This window comes from Danio aesculapii, chromosome 13, assembly GCF_903798145.1.
Source record: "Danio aesculapii chromosome 13, fDanAes4.1, whole genome shotgun sequence".
NCBI classification, from domain to species: domain Eukaryota; kingdom Metazoa; phylum Chordata; class Actinopteri; order Cypriniformes; family Danionidae; genus Danio; species Danio aesculapii.
This window is the reverse complement of record NC_079447.1, coordinates 28,238,810-28,258,629: the sequence shown is the minus strand read 5'-3', so window position 1 is coordinate 28,258,629 and position 19,820 is coordinate 28,238,810. Positions and strand designations below refer to the sequence as shown.

The 19,820-nt window shown below is 35.1% G+C and overlaps 1 protein-coding gene across 3 annotated transcripts in view; it reads left to right on the top strand.

Annotated features, from left to right (window-relative positions):
* Positions 1 to 19,820, top strand: part of col17a1b (collagen, type XVII, alpha 1b) — a 37,505-nt gene that overhangs the window by 631 nt on the left and 17,054 nt on the right. For 2 of the 3 annotated variants that reach the window (XM_056471249.1, XM_056471248.1), the window contains exons 2-30: positions 1,750 to 1,810; positions 1,990 to 2,040; positions 2,230 to 2,340; positions 2,984 to 3,211; positions 3,325 to 3,372; positions 3,465 to 3,494; positions 4,445 to 4,492; positions 5,733 to 5,873; positions 6,071 to 6,247; positions 7,889 to 7,960; positions 8,066 to 8,140; positions 8,826 to 8,900; positions 10,079 to 10,153; positions 10,263 to 10,415; positions 10,527 to 10,616; positions 11,900 to 11,944; positions 12,053 to 12,214; positions 14,408 to 14,638; positions 14,720 to 14,770; positions 14,911 to 14,937; positions 15,020 to 15,046; positions 15,313 to 15,375; positions 17,501 to 17,596; positions 17,738 to 17,791; positions 17,986 to 18,003; positions 18,088 to 18,141; positions 18,225 to 18,260; positions 18,341 to 18,376; positions 18,473 to 18,535. In XM_056471249.1, the coding sequence (XP_056327224.1) occupies positions 1,756 to 1,810; positions 1,990 to 2,040; positions 2,230 to 2,340; positions 2,984 to 3,211; positions 3,325 to 3,372; positions 3,465 to 3,494; positions 4,445 to 4,492; positions 5,733 to 5,873; positions 6,071 to 6,247; positions 7,889 to 7,960; positions 8,066 to 8,140; positions 8,826 to 8,900; positions 10,079 to 10,153; positions 10,263 to 10,415; positions 10,527 to 10,616; positions 11,900 to 11,944; positions 12,053 to 12,214; positions 14,408 to 14,638; positions 14,720 to 14,770; positions 14,911 to 14,937; positions 15,020 to 15,046; positions 15,313 to 15,375; positions 17,501 to 17,596; positions 17,738 to 17,791; positions 17,986 to 18,003; positions 18,088 to 18,141; positions 18,225 to 18,260; positions 18,341 to 18,376; positions 18,473 to 18,535 (2,392 nt within the window). In that variant the 5' untranslated portion in view covers positions 1,750 to 1,755. The remainder of the gene's footprint in view (positions 1 to 1,749; positions 1,811 to 1,989; positions 2,041 to 2,229; positions 2,341 to 2,983; positions 3,212 to 3,324; positions 3,373 to 3,464; positions 3,495 to 4,444; positions 4,493 to 5,732; positions 5,874 to 6,070; positions 6,248 to 7,888; positions 7,961 to 8,065; positions 8,141 to 8,825; positions 8,901 to 10,078; positions 10,154 to 10,262; positions 10,416 to 10,526; positions 10,617 to 11,899; positions 11,945 to 12,052; positions 12,215 to 14,407; positions 14,639 to 14,719; positions 14,771 to 14,910; positions 14,938 to 15,019; positions 15,047 to 15,312; positions 15,376 to 17,500; positions 17,597 to 17,737; positions 17,792 to 17,985; positions 18,004 to 18,087; positions 18,142 to 18,224; positions 18,261 to 18,340; positions 18,377 to 18,472; positions 18,536 to 19,820) is intronic. The other variant, XM_056471250.1, reaches the window with a different exon arrangement.

The following is a 19,820-nucleotide window of genomic DNA, read 5'->3' as shown; positions in this document are numbered from 1 at the left end:
TGAACTTAAACAGTTTGCTGCAATCGGTTTTCTCAAATGGTTTGAGTTGTCTTAACTTTTTGAGTTTTACAGTTAAGTTATGATTCTGTTATCTCATTATAAATAATCTTTTTGTTCATCTATAAATGTTAATTAAGTATAAGATTGTAACAACTTGTTGTTCTGGTGAAGTTATTGTTTATTTGTAAATGTGATGTGAACCATTGAGATTTATTTAATACAGAGCTGCACCTGACTTGAAATAGCATTAGGTTTTAAAAGCTAAACGATACACACTTAAAAATAGAAAGCTTTTTAATGTTATTGATGCTTCTATGATTAATTTTTAACAACCAAGAAACTTTTTCACTCTGCAAAAAGATGCTTAGAATAGATTTTTCATTCTTTAGTTTATTAAAATATTCTTCAGGCAAAAGAAAATGGTTTATTTCGACAAATGTTCACTTAAAAGTCATTCAAGTAACCCAATTGGTTGTCCTTAGGCATCAGCTCCAAACATCCCTTTATGTTTAAGAGAATTGTTGGAAAGAGGTGTTCCTAAAATCTGAACTGACTCTGGATCTGTGGCTTAAAAAGCTCAGCATGAACAAAGAACATTAACAAATAAAGGCATTATTTGTCTATGGGGGATCATTCATCTCTGTGTTGAGCTTTTTCATGTATTGTGGTTTGCAGGGAGACAGTGGCTGTTTTGCGTTTGAAACTGAAGATGAGGAGGGTGCGGTGCTGATAAATTGCTTTAGTCTCTCTGCTGTAAATATGAGACTATAGTTGTTCATGGAACTCTTTTGTGTGAGCAAATAACTGCCCCTTTGACATTATTTTTTCACTACTGTTAAATACTGGTTGTGCTATATTTGGATATGGTTTGGAAAAGTCTTACATTCTTTGGGATTCTTGCCTGGAAATCTGAGTGAGATCTGCCAGGAAAGTGAAAAAACCTTTGTTTATCAGTGAGCATGCAGTTCACTTTTCTTGTTAAAACCTGTTAAAATAGACATTCAGACATATTAAGCAGATTTCACCATGCAAATACATTTTATGTTTGTTATTTCACATGGAAATGCATCATATATATTAAGATTTAGATTTAAACTGATTAAATAATTACAGCTAGCTGTTGTTGTTTTTCTTAATGAAATGAATGCTAGGCCTATTTTAGTTCAGCAATGTTTTCTTATTTAAAATGTTGTGCTTTTAGAGGATTTAATGCTACAAAATTATGATTATGCAGTATAAATAAGACAATTGGCAGATAATTGCTGAAGTGGAAAAAAGTTTGTTTATACATTGAAAAAATGGTTCATTGCAAATTGTTGCAAATACTGTATGTATATAAGTTGAGTTTAAACAAAGAAATGAAGTTGAATATTACTAAATTTAATTTGTTTGTTTAAATCCAGCAGGTATAAATTGTTTACAATCACTTACTTTAAGAAATAAGTAAATCCAATGAATCTTTTTTCAATGTGTTGTAATGCGCATATAGCCGACTACTATTTTGAAATGTTATATGAAATGGATATTCCCCAAAACGTGTTTTATTATAAACAAAACCTTTAATATGGGATCTCCTAAACAGGTTTTTAGAAAGGTTTTGTTGAAAATATCCTTTAGAAAAAATTCCATTAGTTCCCAGTGTTGTGCCTTTGTGTCCTGTCATCTGGATGAAATCTACAGCTGCACAAAGCGTCACGTCAATTTTACTGATCTGAATGTCTAATTTATTGATTTTGCTTATTTATTTAGTATGGGATGGATGATTTAAGACACCAAAGAAACTATTCCGGAGGAAGTTCAGGAGACAGAGGTAAGGATGTTTGATAATAACTCAGTGAATTCCACATTATTTAATATTGATGAATCTTAACCCAAAATCAGTTTTTGTGAAGACTGTGCCATCTAGTGGTTCTTTAATAAGCTATTATCGAGAAACTTGTGAAAATATTCCTACTTTGCACATTAATAAAACATGTATTCTGAAAATAGGCTTCACTGAAACAACAATCTCTACTACTAGAATTACATCTTTACCTCCACGTAAGTTGCCCATGTTCACCACTCACTACTCATGATATCTTTCCTCAGTCTTTAAGTTATACATTTAATCTGCGCATGGTATCACCCTTATCATTTCCTTTCCTGTATTTAATGCTGTGTATAGTATGTAACTTTTTTAGTCAGGTCAAAGTGGACTCTGTTATGATTTATTGCGTTTTTAACCCCCAGGAGGCTTCAGTTCATCAACGAACAAGGGCATGTCAAGCAGCTCTGGGTCTCCAAGCCTGCTGGAGAAAAACATTTTGACACAAAACAACAGCGGATCCTTTTTCTCATCATGTAAGTCAATTAAAGATTGCTTTTAAGAGCTGTGCAATAAACTGTTTCAGGTTTTAATTCAATTTTTGCAGTGTGTTTTAAATATATAATTTAAAAAATACTCTGCATGGTGCCGTTTCTGTAGCAGTCAGAAATTACAGATTTTTATTTTAAATAAATAATGGACTATAAATCTAAGATCAGTATTTTACAAATTAAGTAATATTTTCGATCTTTATGTATTTTACAAAATTATTTGTAATGCAGTCTATTCATGTTAACCACCTTTGAGCATACATTTCCAAAAATGAAATCTCCAATGTAAGCTGTAATAACTTTTTTATTTCTATTTTTTTATTTTAGGTAAAAAAAAATAATGTTAAAAACTAAGTTTAGATTATTTGTCATAAGAAAATAATCATAAAAGTTCTGGTTTCAAATTTCACACAAACACACTCGCTTGTACAGCTATCTTTATACCACAGACATAATGTTTTTTTTATACTGTATACAGATTGTACTGTATATTCTATCCCCCCGGCTATTTTATTTCTTCAAAATTTTCACGTTTTACAGAAGAAACTGCAAAGCTTCCCTAGTTTGTTTCAAATAATATACATACCTCATACATTCACACATTTCCCAATCTGTCTCTGTGCTCCAGCATCTGTGGGTGGGAGTGGGAGTGCAGGTGGGTTCGGCTCAGGATCAGGGGAGTTTCTGCTAGAGGACTCGTCTGTGAGTAAGAGCAGGACAGCAGGCGGCTCCTCTGGAGTTTTTGAGAGCGTCTCTGGCTCAGTATCCGGCCCGCGGGTGAGATCCAGCTCCACTGAAGGCATAAGAAGAACACAAGATTCCAAAAGCAAAAGCACTCATTCACGTCGATATGATGGTTTGTCTTCCAATAAACTGAAATAAACAAATGAATCTTTTTATTTTTGTTCATTCGGTCCTTTAAGCCTTGCATAGTTGCACTAGCGTTTAATCATTTTCTTTAATCTTCAGGAAGCTCAAGTGACAACTCATCCCCAGAGCTCTCTAGAAAGGAGTATGGTAAGACCTTCAGAAATATAATAAATAGCTACTTAAAATGGCTTTTGTTTGAAACATGAGAAATATCAGCTTCTTTTGATGGCTGTTTCCAGGTTCATCTAGAGGAAGGAGTCAAAGCAGAGGTGAGATTTTCATTTACACTAACAAAAATAATTACTTTAAATCATTTTGAGTAATTATTTTATTATATAACTTTATGCAAACCCCACCAAACCACTGTCAGCAATCCGAAAACCACAGTGATTCACAGGGAGTGTTTCTGATTGGCTAAAACAGTTGGCCACTTCCCAATCATCTTTATTCATAACACACCTTTAAATAAACCCTTTTCATTTTTTTAAGAAATGTATTATGCAACTGCTTTCAGCTGTTCAGTAGTTCTGAAAAATGACCACTCTTTGACCACTGATCAGGATTTTTATAGGTAACTAAAACCTTGTTTGATACATGAAGTAAAAGCAAAAATATTTTAATATATAAACATAAACACGAGCTAATACCACATCATTTCCATTCACTCTTAGGATTTTTACATGAAGTGACAACTGTACAATATCATTGTTTTACCTTTAGACAGTTTAATAACATTTTTATTTTGTTTGCATATATAGGCCTATGTACAGTAAATTTGGATGGACAAACCCAGCCATTTTGTTTTAAAAAAATCTAAAAATATTGCAGCCTATATATATATATATATATATATATATATATATATATATATATATATATATATATATATATATATATATATATATACAATAAATGTATGTTTAGCTGTAAAACGTAAATGAGAAAAGGTCACGACAACAAATTGTTTGTGTTGCTTTAACCTATTTTAATAAGTTAATCAGGTTTCAACTAAATTTTTTAAAGTTATACAAAGTTTAACTTACTTTGATTGATGTAAGTTGTGATTACTAAAAAATTTCATTTGATTCAACAAAAAAATGTAAGGCAGCAAAAACGTTTTAGTGTACGGTGAAGTAATACGACTATTTTAAAATCGAAACAATTTCTGTCAGCTTTTCATCTGAGTTGCTTTTATTTTCTTTCTATTTCTTTGTTTCAGAGACAGAAATCAGGACCAGACTACAGAGTGCATCTCCCTCGGCTAGATGTATGTTTTCTCTGTGTTTCTCTCTAATTCAGTTATCATGTGCACTGTAAAAATTTTTAAGCCAGTACAACAAAAAAAAACATAATCCTTATTTCCTTTCACCTTTTCTTGTTCGCTTAACTTTTGAAAACATCAGCTGCACTGACCTCAAATGTCTGAATTTGAGTGAACAAAAAACTCTTGTGGAAATTGGTACTAAGAAATAAAAAATTATCAGAACAAACAAACATAGTTCAATTGAAAAAACAACTAAAACAGAGACAAATGTTAACAACACATTTATTAGAAAGAATTAGAAACAGGACAGGAGGGAAAACAACAATAACAGTAAACAACACGAGGATCAAAACATAGCAGGACAACAAGTAAAAATGGCTTGTAAAGCTTCACATGTGAAGCATGCCTTCCTGTTTTTTCAATTGAACTATAATGTTTTATTTCTTAGTACCAATTTCCACAAGAGTTTTTTTCGTTCACTCAACTTTAGACATTTTAGGTCAGTACAACAGATGTTTTCAAAAGCTGAGTACACATTGGTGCCAGTGGTGTAGTGGTTGGTGCATCCACACATGGCAATCTGATTTTCACGGTGACCTGAGTTCGATTCCTGCCTTGAGGTCCTATGCCAATCCTTCCCCTCTCTCCTCTCCCCACCCCCCACACTTTTCTCTCTATACTCTAAACTGTCCCATCAATTGAAGGTGAAGAAAAAAATGTTGAGTACATGACAAAAAACAAAAGGAAATTAGGAGATTTTTTTTGTTCACTCAACGTCAGGCATTTCAGTTCTGCAGATAAAAAATGTTCATTTGGCACAACTTAAAAAGTTTTGTTACAGAGTAGTTTACCTCTCCAGAAAACGAATAAATACTCTTGCTTGTTAACCCAACTAAATACTTTTATGTTAACCCAACTAAATGTTTTTGTATTACTGACAAATAATTTGAGGTCAGTGCAGCTGATGATTTCAAAAGTTTAGTGAACAAGAAAAAGCGAAAGCAAATAAGGATTATGTTTTTTACAGCGTGCAATCAAATAATAGATGTGTAACACTCAATAGTAATTAAATGGACAAAAATGTTCCACTGTAACTTGAAAAAAAAAAAGACTAACAACAGTATAGAACATGTTTCTCACCTATTGTTGATCAGCAGTTTTTTTGCATTCAACACCACATCAGCCAGTATTGAAACACATGTTTCAACATGAAGTTGTGTGTGATGGAGTGTTTCTGCTGTAGGGACGGAGCTGGATGATGTGAAGAAGCTGTTGAAGACCTCTCGCTCCGCTAGTGTCAGTCCCACACGATCACCCTCCTCTTCCCCTCTGCCAATCCCACGCAAGGCCACAACCTTAGACACCAAGACTTCCAGCAAACAAGGTAATGAAAGCTGCATTACAGGTGATCTTATTATAAATGTGATTAATAAAGCTTCATTAAACCATAAGATTTTTCTACAGTCCACACACTAAGTTCTGTTGTACAGAGTCAGTTTATTTTCATGCTCAGCAACATTCTAAATTCCTGAGTTCATTCATGCATTTCAAAGCATTAAGAGCTCTTTTCAATCTTCTCAGTGGAGCAGTACGACAGCAGTTTTCTCGAAGCGGATCTGGCCTCATACACCTGGAACAGTTCCACACTGCCCTCTGCAGTCTCCACTGGCACTGCTTATGGCTTTCAAAGCAACACCAACAATATGGCAACTGGAGCTTCACTAGTCAACAGCAGCACATCCCCATCCTCCTTATCAGGTCTATATAACTGATCACTTATTTACTATGATGTCCTGAAAAAATGTCAAATTTATTGACTTATTCACCTCTGAATTGGTGGAGGCGATCACTGTCTGTGATTCATTATTAGATTAGATTCAACTTCACATGTAGAGTGCAGGGGAACAGAATGCAGTTAACATCTATCCAGAGTGCAAATATAAGCAGTAAGTGCAGCAAGGATATATAATATACACCAACCTACATATGTTAAATATACAGATAGGAGGTAGTATTATGGAAATGAATAACATGGGTTGATAACTGCTTATGTTATACAACCATGATAAGATATAATATACAGATGCACATTTTATGGACATATTATGAAGCTTAAATTAGGCAATAGTTGTATGTACACTACAACAGGAAAAAACTATTAACATATTTTACCGATGGATATGATTATAACTGTACAGTCAGTGTGTAAAGTTACATATAATATAACTGCAATGGGCAGTGTGCAAAGAGAATGTGCGTGGAAAAATTGGTTGGATTATGCAAGTCAATATCACACATCTGGAAATTATTTAAACTTTTGTAAATAATTATTAATAATTCTAATAATTAATGTAATAATTCTAAATGTAACTACTAACACTTTAAAACGTTCATCTGAAACCGTAGTTGTCTAATGCTCAAGGTCTTATTTGGGTTTTAATGTGTATATTAGAAAATGTCAAGTGGTTTGAATGTTATCACTCGATTGAATGGGTGTTATTAGTGGTTATCAGTTAATAGATATGGGGCCTTCTGTGCCTACTGGTAGGCTCAGAAGGCTGTTATCATCCATCCACGTGGTTAATCAGATATAGATCACATACGGCTGTGACCGGAAGTTAATGAGAATTATTTATATTATTAATTCAATTTCCCTTTAATTGTATTTTATTAACGTCTACCCCTACGCCAACCCTAAACCCAACCGTCCAGTAATGTAAAAACAGATCTGGATCTGGAGTCTTCTATATTTGTATAGCTGATTAACAAGGTGGATGGATGATAACAGCCTTCTGAGCCTACTAGTAGGTGCAGAAGGCCATTACTGGCCCAAATCTATCAGCTGATAACCACTTATAATGTCCATTTAATAGAGTGATGATATTCGAAGAAGGTGGAAAATGTACACGTCAGCTCTTTTTCTTTCCAAAAATATGGAAAGAAAAATTTATTTTTAGCAAATGAATAACTTTTAGATGCACTGACATGATCAAACTGCATTACAGCTAAAATAAATAAAAAAAAAACAACGTAAAAATATTTATGAGCAATGCTATAGATGGACAATTTTTGATTCCCTAAAAAACCTTTCAGTTAACAATTTCAGTGAACAAACCTTTTATTTGTTATTGTTTTAAAATGTTAATGATTAAAATAACCTTTTCCATCTTAAAAAACGTTTTGTGGAATGATATACAGGCATTCAAGATTCATAAAAGGACCGTTATTGCCAAATAAAGAACACTTCTATATAGAAAAGCCAGGATATCCTTGTACTGTAATGATGAATTCACAGTCTGTGCAGTGTGCATTAATTAACATACAGTATACATAAAAACCTAGGCATACTTTAACAGACACACATTGGCTAATTACATATTTTTTCTTCTTCCCTTACAGTCTATGGCTTCCACAACAATTTAGCTCCTTCCAGTGGAGTCCTGACGTCCAGCGGAGTTAACACACAATCAGGTATCCTCTGAGGCATATGATTTTAAATCATTATAATGTAATGACAGTGCCTTGACAAATGATAATAGACATTCCTTGTAAGTTTATTTTTGCTTGTATTTTTAGGATATGGAGTACAGAAGAATTATTCCTCAAGTCCAAACAGCACACTTGCAGTCAGCACAGGCGTCTCCACTGCAGGTGTTTGTTATATTCGTCTTGGTGTACACTGGGGTCAATATGAGTGCCACGTTCTGCTGAACAGTATTTTATTTTTATTAATTTTATGTAATATCACTTGGAAAAAGAACTGTTTTATAGATGGATAAAATGTTTGGGGTTGGTAAATTGATTTTAAAACATTTTAAAAACATTTTATTTCTAAAGAAGGCACAACATCTGTACATATTTCTTTAAGAATACTTTAAAACATTTTAATTATATTAAAATATGACGATTTAGAAAAATTCTAGCATGATGATTTAGTGCTCAAGAAACCTTTTATTTTAATATCAGTGTTTAAATGTATGTAGAAATGGCTATAAATCTTTTTTTCAAGATCCTTTAATAAATAGTAGGTTTAAAAGAACAGTATTTATTCAAAATATAAATGTTTTGCAACACAAATCATTTACTGTCATTTTAGGTCAATTTAATACATCCTATATTTTTATTTTGTTGTTCAGTCCGTGAAAAAATTCTCATGATACATACAAATCCAGAGCGACCGGTCAATTTAAGCTAAATTTAATTCTCAAAGAAGTTGTCATTGTTGCTTGAGAAACAGGAAGAGTGTATAATTCTAATGAACTGGAAGAAGAATGTGACAGAAATACACTTGACATTTGAAAATGCTATTTATTTGTCTTTGTGTGTATTTTTTTAGGTTATGGAGTTCAGAAGAATTATTCCTCAAGTCCAAACAGCACTCTTGCAGTCAGCACAGGCGTCTCCACTGCAGGTGTTTGTTTGTTTTATTCTTTCATTCATTCGTTCCCTTCAGCTTAGTCACTTCATTAATCTGGGGTCGCCACAGCGGAATGAACCGCCAACTTATCCAGCATATGTTTTAATCAGCAGATGCCCTTCCATCTGCAAGCCATCCCTGGGAAACATCCATAAACACTCATTCACACACTCATACACTACGGACAATTTAGCTTACCCAATTCACCTATAGCGCATGTCTTTGGACTGTGGAAGAAAACGAAGCACCCAGAGAAAACCCATACAAACATAGGGAGAACATGCAAACTCCACACAGAAATGCCAACTGACCCACTCAAGGCTTTAACCAACGACCTACTTGCTGTGAGACGAACGTGTTAGTCACTGCGCCACCGTGACACCCTCATTTATAGTTCAACTAAAAGATAGACTGGGGTCAATATGAAAGAGATTCTGGACCGATGATAGAATTATCCTTTCCTCTGTTGCTGGAGTGCAGGGCCGTGCACAGCGTGGTGACCCGGTGGCTAGAGCCACTGCCCCTTTGCCTTCATTTGCTGATGTGCCCCTCTTGCTCGATCGCCCCCCATCTCCCAACCCCCCTCTACACTATGCGATGCCCGTGTGATGCACCTGTGTGAGGCACACTCAGAATTGCATAATGTTTTGAGGTATAATTTTAAATTTAAATTAGCCACCCGTGTTAAAATTATCTAGCTGAGTAGCATATATACAAAAAAAATACAATTATATAAATATACTAATAAGTTTGGGCTTTTTATTCTCTTTTTTAACTGCAATTAGATTAAGATTACAGTAAAACAGTAACATTGCATAATATTGTTACAAAATAAGCATGTTAATTCAGTACAAATTTTTTTCTGCAAATCGGCCTTTGATAAACAGAAAATTTACCGTTTAAAACACTAAACACTATTTATTTGAAATCTAGATATTTTTCAATAATAAGTCTTTACTGTCACTTTTATTAATTTTATATTTTAATCATTTTTATTACAATATTTTCTTCACATTTTCTGGTTCGGAAATCTAAAATTTAGATTGAGCTAAATTAAATTCTTAAAAAAGTATTCATTGTTGCTAATGAAACAGAGAGAGCGTGTCATTTGGTATAAGAACTGGTATAAGAATGTGGCACTAAACATTTGAACGTGTTTTGTGTATTTTTAGGATATGGAGTGCAGAAGAATTATTCTTCAAGTCCAAACAGCACTCTTGCAGTTGGCACAGGCGTCTCCACTGCAGGTGTGTGTTATATTCCCTTAGTAGAAGAATTTATGATTGGTTACTGTAGTTATCTACACATATAGTCATTGTTGTGTGATAAACATAAAGATTTTGTGTCATATATTAGGAACTGGTTCAAGGACTCCTAATGCGAATGTGTCGAAGAGATACCTGGTGATGGAGAAGGAAAACATTCCAGCGAAGAGAGAAACTGACGAACTGATCCTGACTAAAGACAGTGGAAAACTGTTTAGCAACAGCGCCGCCAACGGGTCAGCAGGTAAACACACTGGAGGAAATCAGTTTTTAGCGATTCTGTTAAAGTTGTCATGACTGATGGTACGACCTAGACTTAAACTCAATATTTAATAACACTGTCTTTGCTTTAAAGACTCATATTCAGATGTTTCAGTGAAGAAAGAAACCCTGATGACCAGCTATTCTGAAAGTGCTCCTATCAAGTCTTATTCTGGCACACAATGTAAGAGACTTGATTTCATGTTTCATCTATACGTTTGATATAATATTATATCCTTTTTTTTACATTAGAATGTGTCCTGTTTATTTCTGAGCAAAAATAAATAAATAACTATACCATAATTTTCAAAAGACGTTCACTAAAATGTCAAGTTGTTTATATTTCAAATAAATATTGTTATGCATATTTATAACAATTATCATATGATGACATTAAATTGCTCTATTAGTCACAGTGCCCCAAATGTCATATATAGCAATATATGTGAACATATTTATTAATCTATTATTTTATATATTTTATTATTTCATATATATTATTATTCTAATATTTTAATAGTTCATGTATTTGAACATATTTTCATATTTGTAATTCTAATAGTTTAATAGTCAATATGTGAACGTGTAAGTAAATATTTGTACTTCTAGAAGTGAATACATGTGAACATATACACTGTATGTAATTTGTAATTCTAATAGATGAATAGTTAGTTGGATTGTACATAAAAAATTAAGTTGTCGCAATGAAATCTCAAGAATTGTGTTGTTTCAACTCATTTTAGGTAAGTAGTTTGAACAAGTAAAAAATTATAGTTTTCAGTGTAGTTTAACAGTTAATATATGTTACCGTAATGTATATATTTGTAATTCTATTACATTGTAAAACTCAAAAAGTTAAGTCAACTCAAACCATTTGAGGAAACAGATAGCAGCAAACCATTTAAGTTCAAAAACTAATCCAAATGAGTACTGTGAACTTACTCCATTTGAGTAAACAAAGCAATTTGAGCACAGTAAAACCCGATAAATGAAGAGAATTCAAACAATCTGAGTAGTGTAAAACCCAATAAGTTAAGGCAACTCAAACCATTTGAGGAAACTGATTGCTACAAACAATTTGAGTTAAAAAACTAATTTATATGATTACCGTGAACTTCATTTAAGTTGAAGTAATGAGGTATTTAATTAACTCATTACCTTCAACACTGATTTCAAAACTCTTTTCAAATGAGTAGAATTAACTTTCTGTCAATTTTGAGTTAACTACACTCATTTCATTTGATAAAGTTGACTGTTGTGTAGTAGTTTAATAGTTAATATATAGGAACATATATAATATGTACATATTCTATAGCTGTTTGGTATATTATTAAAGGGATTCACCCAAAATATCACAATTTTTTATATTTTATTGTCATAAAATTTATTTGAAACATTAAAGAAGACAATTTTCTTGCGTGTAATATGCTTTCTGTGTAAAAGAGGAATCTTTCTTCTTTCCAAAAGATGGGTCTGCATCAGTGTCAACAAAAGATAAAGCTACATATGCAGGTAAAATGTTTTATGTGACACTATTACACATAATAATGATATAGAAGTATACAGTTATATCTTATAAAGCCAAGCCTCACCAGTGTTCTGCTGTTGGTGTCCTGTCAGAGATCCACAAAGCGAAGCTTGAGGATGAGGAGGACGACTGTAAGTGTGGAGGGGGTCTGTGTGGATGTGGCCCGAACTGCTGCTCCTGGTGGAAGTGGCTGCTGGGCTTTTTGCTTGGACTCCTGCTGCTCCTCGGCCTCCTGTTTGGACTCATTGCTTTATGTAAGTCTTGTCATTTTAATGATAAATACAGTTGAAGTCAGAATTATTTGTCCCCTTTTAATTTTTTTTTTCTTTTTTATATTTCCCAAATGATGTATAACAGAGCAATGACATTTTCACAGTATGTCTGATAATATTTTTTCTTCTGGAGAAAGTCTTATTTGTTTTATTTCGGCTAGAATAAAAGAGTTTTAAATTTTTTATGAACCATTTTAAGGTCAAAATTATTAGCCCCTTTAAGCGAATTTTTTATTCCGATAGTCTACAGAACAAACCATCATTATACAATAACTTGCCTAATTAACCTGACCTGCCTAGTTAACCTAAGTCTTGAAAAATATCTTGTCAAATATTATTTACTCTCATCATGGCAGATGAAATAAAGTTATTAGAAATTAGTTATTAAACATATTTTGTTTAGAAATGTGTTGGAAAAAAAAAAACTTTCCGTTAAACAGAAATTGGGAAAAAAATAAACAGGGGGGCTAATAATTCAGGGAGGGCTGATAATTCTGACTTCAACTGTATATATTATACTTTTTAGTATGAAGTCTAATAAATAATTATTAGACAATTCAAAAAGCTTATTTTAAGAGTCTAATGATGAAAAATGTATCAAATAAAAACTTAAAATGTATGACTGAAATTTAAAATTTCAATATTTGAAGTTTCACACTGTCAAAAAATAACCATCTACAGTAAATATGAGAAATAAATGAGTGATTTAAGAAGATATTACACCTCAAAAAAAGTCAAATTTCAGTAAGATATTCTTGAAACAAAAAATCTTACCTAGGTTTATTAAAGAAAAAACAATTCCTAAATTTACTATTAATACACTTATAGTTGAAGTCTAAATTAATCGACCTCCTGTGAAATTCATTCAATCATGAATTTTTTTTCAACTTAGTCCCTTTATTAATCATGTGGTCACCACAGCGGAATGAACCGTAAACTTATCCAGCATATGTTTTACGCAACAGATGCCCTTCCAGCTGTAACCCATCAGTGAAAAATATCCACACACACTCATTCACACAAACAATATGGACAATTTAGCTTAATCAATTCACCTATAGCGCATGTCTTTGGACTTGTGGGGGAAACCGGAGCACCCAGAGAAAACCCATGCGAACACGGGGAGAACATGCAAACTCCGCACAGAAATGCCAACTAACCCATCCAGGACTCGAACCAACGATCTTCTTGCTGTGAGGCGATTGTGCTACTCACTGCGCCACCGTGCTGCCCCTCTCCTGTGAAATAGTTTTTCTTTTTCAAATATTTCCTAAACGATGTTTAACAGAGCAAAGACATTTTCACAGTATTTCCTATAATATTAGTTTTATTTTGGCTTGAATAAAATGTAATTTTTTTAAAGCATTTTAACGTTAATATTATCAGCCTTCTTAAGCAATATTTATGTTTGATTGTCAACAGAACAAACCACTGTTAAACAATGACTTGTTTTTGTTTTGAAAGGTTCTTAGAGTTATAAAACAGGAGAATTCCTTTTAATTTAAGAATTATTGAATGGATTAAATCCAGATCATACATGCGGATCCGGATCATACATGCATATTGTCCACAACTTTTTTATTAAAATTATAACTTGACAGTTGTTACAATGGAAAAATTTACTTGTTGCTTCTTAAAATACTAAAGCTTACTCTGCGAAACACTAGGGAGTGCATTTTGTCACTAAAGGACACTAAAGTATGATTGAGTATTTTATATTGGCAAGCTTAGAACAAGCTATTACAGCTATAACAAAGTCTTAAAAATACAAGACTGGTCTTAAATTTCATCTCTGGTTAAAATAAAGTAGCAGGGAAAAAAAACCTTAAAATTAATCTTTACTAAGTAAGAACAAAAGATAAATAACCTTAAAACAATCATACTAATTTTACACAATCTGATCTTGCATATATTGCAATCTTAAAACAGAACTATGATTGCAACTCTTGACTAGATAAACTTTTTGCTGTGCAAAAGAACAGTTATAATTAAAATAACCCACTAAAACATCCATTACTCTTTTGTAGAAAGAGAATTGTGTCTATTTGGTGCATTAATGCCTGTTGTCACAGAGAATAACTCAGGATTAGTTTTTAATGTCTAGAACAGAAACACATAAATAAATGTGCTATAACTTGTAGTCTTTTAATCAGTAGCTAATGTCTATTTTTGCAGCTGAGGAGGTAAAGAAGCTAAAGTCTCGTGTCAGCACTCTTGAGACAATGTCCTCCTCCATGAATGCCCACACAAGCCGTCTGTCAGGTCCAATTGATGGCTATAATGAGGTTGGAAGTAAAGCGGCGTATGTAAATTCACTGGATTCTGCAGTTGATTCAGACAACACTGGACTGCAGAGAAACGTGCAGCAAATAGTGAGAGCAGAGATGCAGTCTGAACAAATGAGAGGTACAAGTCAACACATCATACAAAGACAAATGCACACATATCAAAACTACTATAATAATTAATCATCATTTTTGTTTTTAGCGTTCCTTGCTTCTTCTGTCAAAGCTGAAAGAGGACTTCCAGGGCCTAAAGGTACATCAGATATTTAGTTTTTAGCAAACCTCCACTACATCAAATTTTACTTATACCTTTCATGCAGATTGAGGAGCAGTCAGTAACCTGCTTTTCCATCAATTCCACCATCACATATTTGCTCTTTTTGTCTCTTTCAGGTGACTCTGGATCTCCGGGAACAAGGGGTTTGTATAGTTTTAAAACTGTCTGTTTGTAAATTCATTGAACTTGAACAAAGTTGTAATCATGATTCAAACATGTTTTTAGGAGACAATGGTTTTCCAGGGATACCAGGTAAGAACAATGCTTGGTTTACTTCAGGAGTGTCCAAACTTGGTCCTGGAGGGCTGGTGTCCTGCATATTTTAGTTCTAACCCCACACTAGCTAATCAAGCTCTTTCTAGGTATACAAAACTTCCAGGGAGGTTTGTTGAAGGAAGTTGGAGCTAAACTATGCAGGACACTAGACCTCCAGGACTGAGTTTGGACACCCCTGGTCTACTTGTACAATTAAATTGTCCAGCAATCAGATTTCACTGTGTTTTGATTTGCTTATGTAGGTCCACCAGGAATGCCAGGACATTCAGGAAGGGACGGACAAAAAGGAGAAAAAGGAAGTGCAGGTACTTGAAAAATATTAGCAATCATCACTTCTTGTTTGAAATCACAAAGTGAAACAACATTTTGCTCAGAAGTTAGACACCAAGCTTCCAATAACTAGAGAGGACAAACGCTGACCTTGTTGTTCTCCTCACATTGACTTAAAAATTGTGCTTAAACACAGCAAATTGATTATAGGCAAATGTAAATTAGCATGCTCTTCACTGGTGAACTTAAAATGAACTGCCTTTATCCACATTTTTCCTACACTCCAGGATTTATGAGAAGTTATGGGAGTAACCTCTGTCTTAATATAAACAATTCAAGAAATGCTTGAATTAACTCCACAACAAATACATCAAATAATCATTGGAAAAAGTTACTGTAGTAAGGGAGATCTGCTTCATTCTTGGCTGTTACTGTGCTGTTTATCTACATGAGACGCAGAAGGTAAAGTCAGAGAGATCAGAGAGATCTCTATGGGAGAAACCTCTGTCTTAATATAAACAATCAGTGACATGTTTAGCCCATTAAATGGCACCTATAATCAAAATCAATGTTTTTAAGCTGTTAGGACAGAACTGAGTGTAGGTATAGTGTGTCCACACACACTATTGCAGGAACAGAAACACAAAAAGTCTCTTTTTAGATTTCCTGACCGAATTGATTGACAGCCGCGTATTAACATGTTTTAGTAATACCACGTACAATCATACATAATCATATCCACAAGACAGGATGTGCGCAAAGCAACTGGGATTAAAAGATCTGTTCAGCTCTCTGTGATCAGCAGCACCTCAAGGCTGAGATTTACAAGTTTAAAACGTTTTTAAAACAGTGCATGTTTGTAATAAAAACAGTAAAATCGTTAAGTAATTCTTCACCACAGCCGCATAGTGTCAGTACAATTATCAACGCTTCAATCCCGATTTGTGGACGTTAAATCAGTTTTTTTTTGTACATTAACATAACGGAGATCCATACAGCAAAGCTAAATGTGTGTGTACGGAACTTTATAAGGACATTGTGTGTGACTCATCATTGCAGAAAGGCTTGAATTAACTCCACAACAAATACATCAAATCATCATTGGGAAAAGTTCTTACTGTAGTAAGGGAGATCTGCTTCATTCTTGTCTGTCACTGTGCTGTTTATCTACGTGAGACGCAGCAGGTGAAGTCGACACCCATCAGAGCTGTAACCTTACAGACATTCTGAAAACACAAAAGATTTATCTTAAATCTTGAAAAAAAGAGTAAAATGGGTGCCATTTTAATAACATTAGAATTAACAAACCATCAATAACCCAAAAAACTTGAAACAAGTCTTTCTGATGCAATATTACACACGTTAAATTAAACATGGAGGCTTTGGATGGGATATGTAAGAAACACAGATGAGCGGTGTATAGGATTTTGTAGTTTCTTGTCAAATAAATGAAAATTCAGTACAATTCAATTCAGTATGTACAATTTAAGCACCAAGTGTGTGATGCCACATTGGCAGCATTTGTACTTTTCCGATAGTGTATATTTACAGATGTAGCAGCTGAGAGGTGCTAACGCTGTAGCACTAAATAATAACTTTAAATAAAGTCAATTACACCCACACGTCTGCGCTTCACTCAATCTAGTTGACTGCTTATTTCCACACTTAATAAACATCTAAAGAAACATTTCTACTCTGACTCACTTTTACTTAATGCTCTTATTCATCCTGAAAAAAAAAAGAATGAAACTTTTTCTAGATGTTACCTGATGTACACTGTTTAAATGGGGCGACATGGGGGCTCAGTGGTTAGCACGGTTGCCTCAGCAAGAAGGTCGCTTCGAGTCCCGGCTGGGCCAGTTGGCATGTTCTCCTAATGTTTGCGTAGGTTTCCTCCAGGTGCTCCAGTTTCCCCTACAGTCTAAAGACATGTGGTATAAGTGAATTGGATGGACTAAATTGGCCATAGTGTATGAGTCTGTGTGTGAATGTGAGAGTGTATGGGTGTTTCCCAGTACTGGGTTGCAGCTGGAAGGGCTTCTGCTGCATAAAACGTATGCCTGAATAGTTGGTGGTTCATTCCACTGTGGTGACTCCTGGTAAATAAAGGACTTAGCTGAAGGAAAATGAGTGAATGAATTTTTTAAATGTGCATGACAGGTGAACATGGTGCAGAAGGATTCAGGGGAAGAGATGGTCAGCCTGGCCTTCGTGGAGAGCCCGGGCCCCCAGGAGCTGGAGAGAAGGGTGAAAGGGGTACGAAATGGCCTGTTTAACGATCATAGGAATTTTAGCATCTTATTTTTTTTACAGTACAAGCATTTGTGCACAAATTTGAGATCTTATCTATAATCATGATCATTTGTGTGTCTGTGTGTTTAAAATGTTTGTCTTCAGGTAGTCCTGGCCTTCCTGGTTCTCCTGGTCTCATTGGTCCACCTGGGCCAAAAGGTCAATACAACATCTATGCTGTTCTTTGTATTTGGGTCATGACAGCTAATATTTATTATTTTTCAGTAAATGTATTGGTAAAGTATGGATTGAGGTTGAAATCACTGTGCAAATGATATGTTGAAATATAATCATTAAACACACATACAATATAAGCATGTGTTTGACCTTTATTATTGTTTGTCTGTCAACAGGTTCAAGCGGTTTACATGGTAAGCTTTTTTACGAATTAGTTTTATTGGCATTTGTCATTTATTTGTCATCATATAATGACATTCATGTGAAAAAATGTGCAGGTGAACAAGGCCCTCAAGGCTTTAGAGGAGAGCCTGGTCCTGCTGGGCCAAAAGGTGTGTAGCTCAATGAAATGCTTTTCACAAATGAATAAATTGTAAAAATCCTGTAATTAATAACTAAAAATGTTTCTTTTCAGGCGATAGAGGACTTCCTGGTCTACCTGGAATTAAAGGTTTGTAACTATTAATGAGCCTCATGTATCCAGTGTGTAATCATTCTGTGTTGTAACAAACGATGTGTGTGTTGTATCAGGTGATCATGGCGACAGAGGAGAGAATGGGTTGCCAGGTATGTGTTTAAAATGAGCCATATCAAAGAACTTCATTCATTTGTGCCATGTTCATAAATAATTAAGTGTTAAATCACTGTATCCTTTATTGACAGGCATTCCTGGAATTGCAGGACGACAAGGACCAGCTGGAGAGAAAGGAGATAAAGGATCTGCAGGTCTGGAGGAAGTGATACAAACTTGATTTTTTATTGTTAGAACAGGGAATAGACAAAATGTGATCTTATTTTTTAACCATTATAAAACTTAGAAGCCATCATCATTATAAGCCGACAACACCAATAACCAGGGGCGTAGCGGACATTTTAAAAGTGGGGGGACGGCTGTATGTGTCATGGATTGGTCAGGCTCTCACGACCCCCACTCACGAAGATCACCATCACCTGACTTCTAATGAGCACACAGCTGCATCACATTCACGAGCACCAGATAAAAGCACAGCACTCCAGTCGCTCATTGTCCGGGCTCGTCTCGACGAAAGCGGACAACTGAGCGACCACTCAGCGTAGTCATCCTCAGCTAAACAAACGATTTACTTACCTGTTCTCTTTGTATTCCTCCTAGTCTTCCTGGTCCTCCCGAATCGTCCTGTCTTCCAGTCCTTCCAAGTCTGTGTCATCCTCTGTCAGCTGTATCTGGTGTGTGCTGTCCATCCTCGTGTATTCCTGTTACCCAGCCACGGAGGAAAAGACCCCAACATCATTCCTGATCCTCCTGGCTATCCTTCATGTGCTCCTTGTTGTCATACAATAAACACCCTAACGTTTCCTTACCTCTGTCTCCTGTCCGCTTCATAACAGAAGCCCGGACCTTTAACGACGACAACATGAGCACCCTCGATCACTTTCAAGAGCTGGTGGACCAGTTGAAGCGGATTCTACAGCCACCAGCTCCACTTTCCAACGCACCACCAGCACCGAGCACTTCCGCCTCCACAGTTTCTTCTTCGGCCCTTCCTTCCAGTCCCATGGCCCGACCAGCGCCCTACTCAGGCGGAGCGGGGGAGTGCAATGGTTTTCTGTTACAATGTTCCCTCATATTCGAAATGCAACCTTCTCTATATCCCACAGATAAGTCAAAGATCGCCTACATCGTATCACTACTCTCTGGACCTGCACTTAAATGGGCTGAGACGATCTGGAACCAAGCCGGGCCGGTCATGAATTCCATCACTACCTTCACGGAGTATTTCAAAGAGGTGTTTGGACGTTCTGATGGGGAAGTAGCCGCTGGAGAGCAGCTGTATCATCTAAAGCAAGGTACTCTATCTACACAGGAATATGCTCTCCGGTTTCGCACTCTAGCAGCTGCAAGTGGATGGAATGAGAGATCGTTGTTGACCACGTACCGGCTCGGCTTGGAACCCACTCTCCGAATTCAGCTGGCCACATTAGATGATACAATGGGTCTGGAGAGATTCATCCAACATTCTCTCCGATGTTC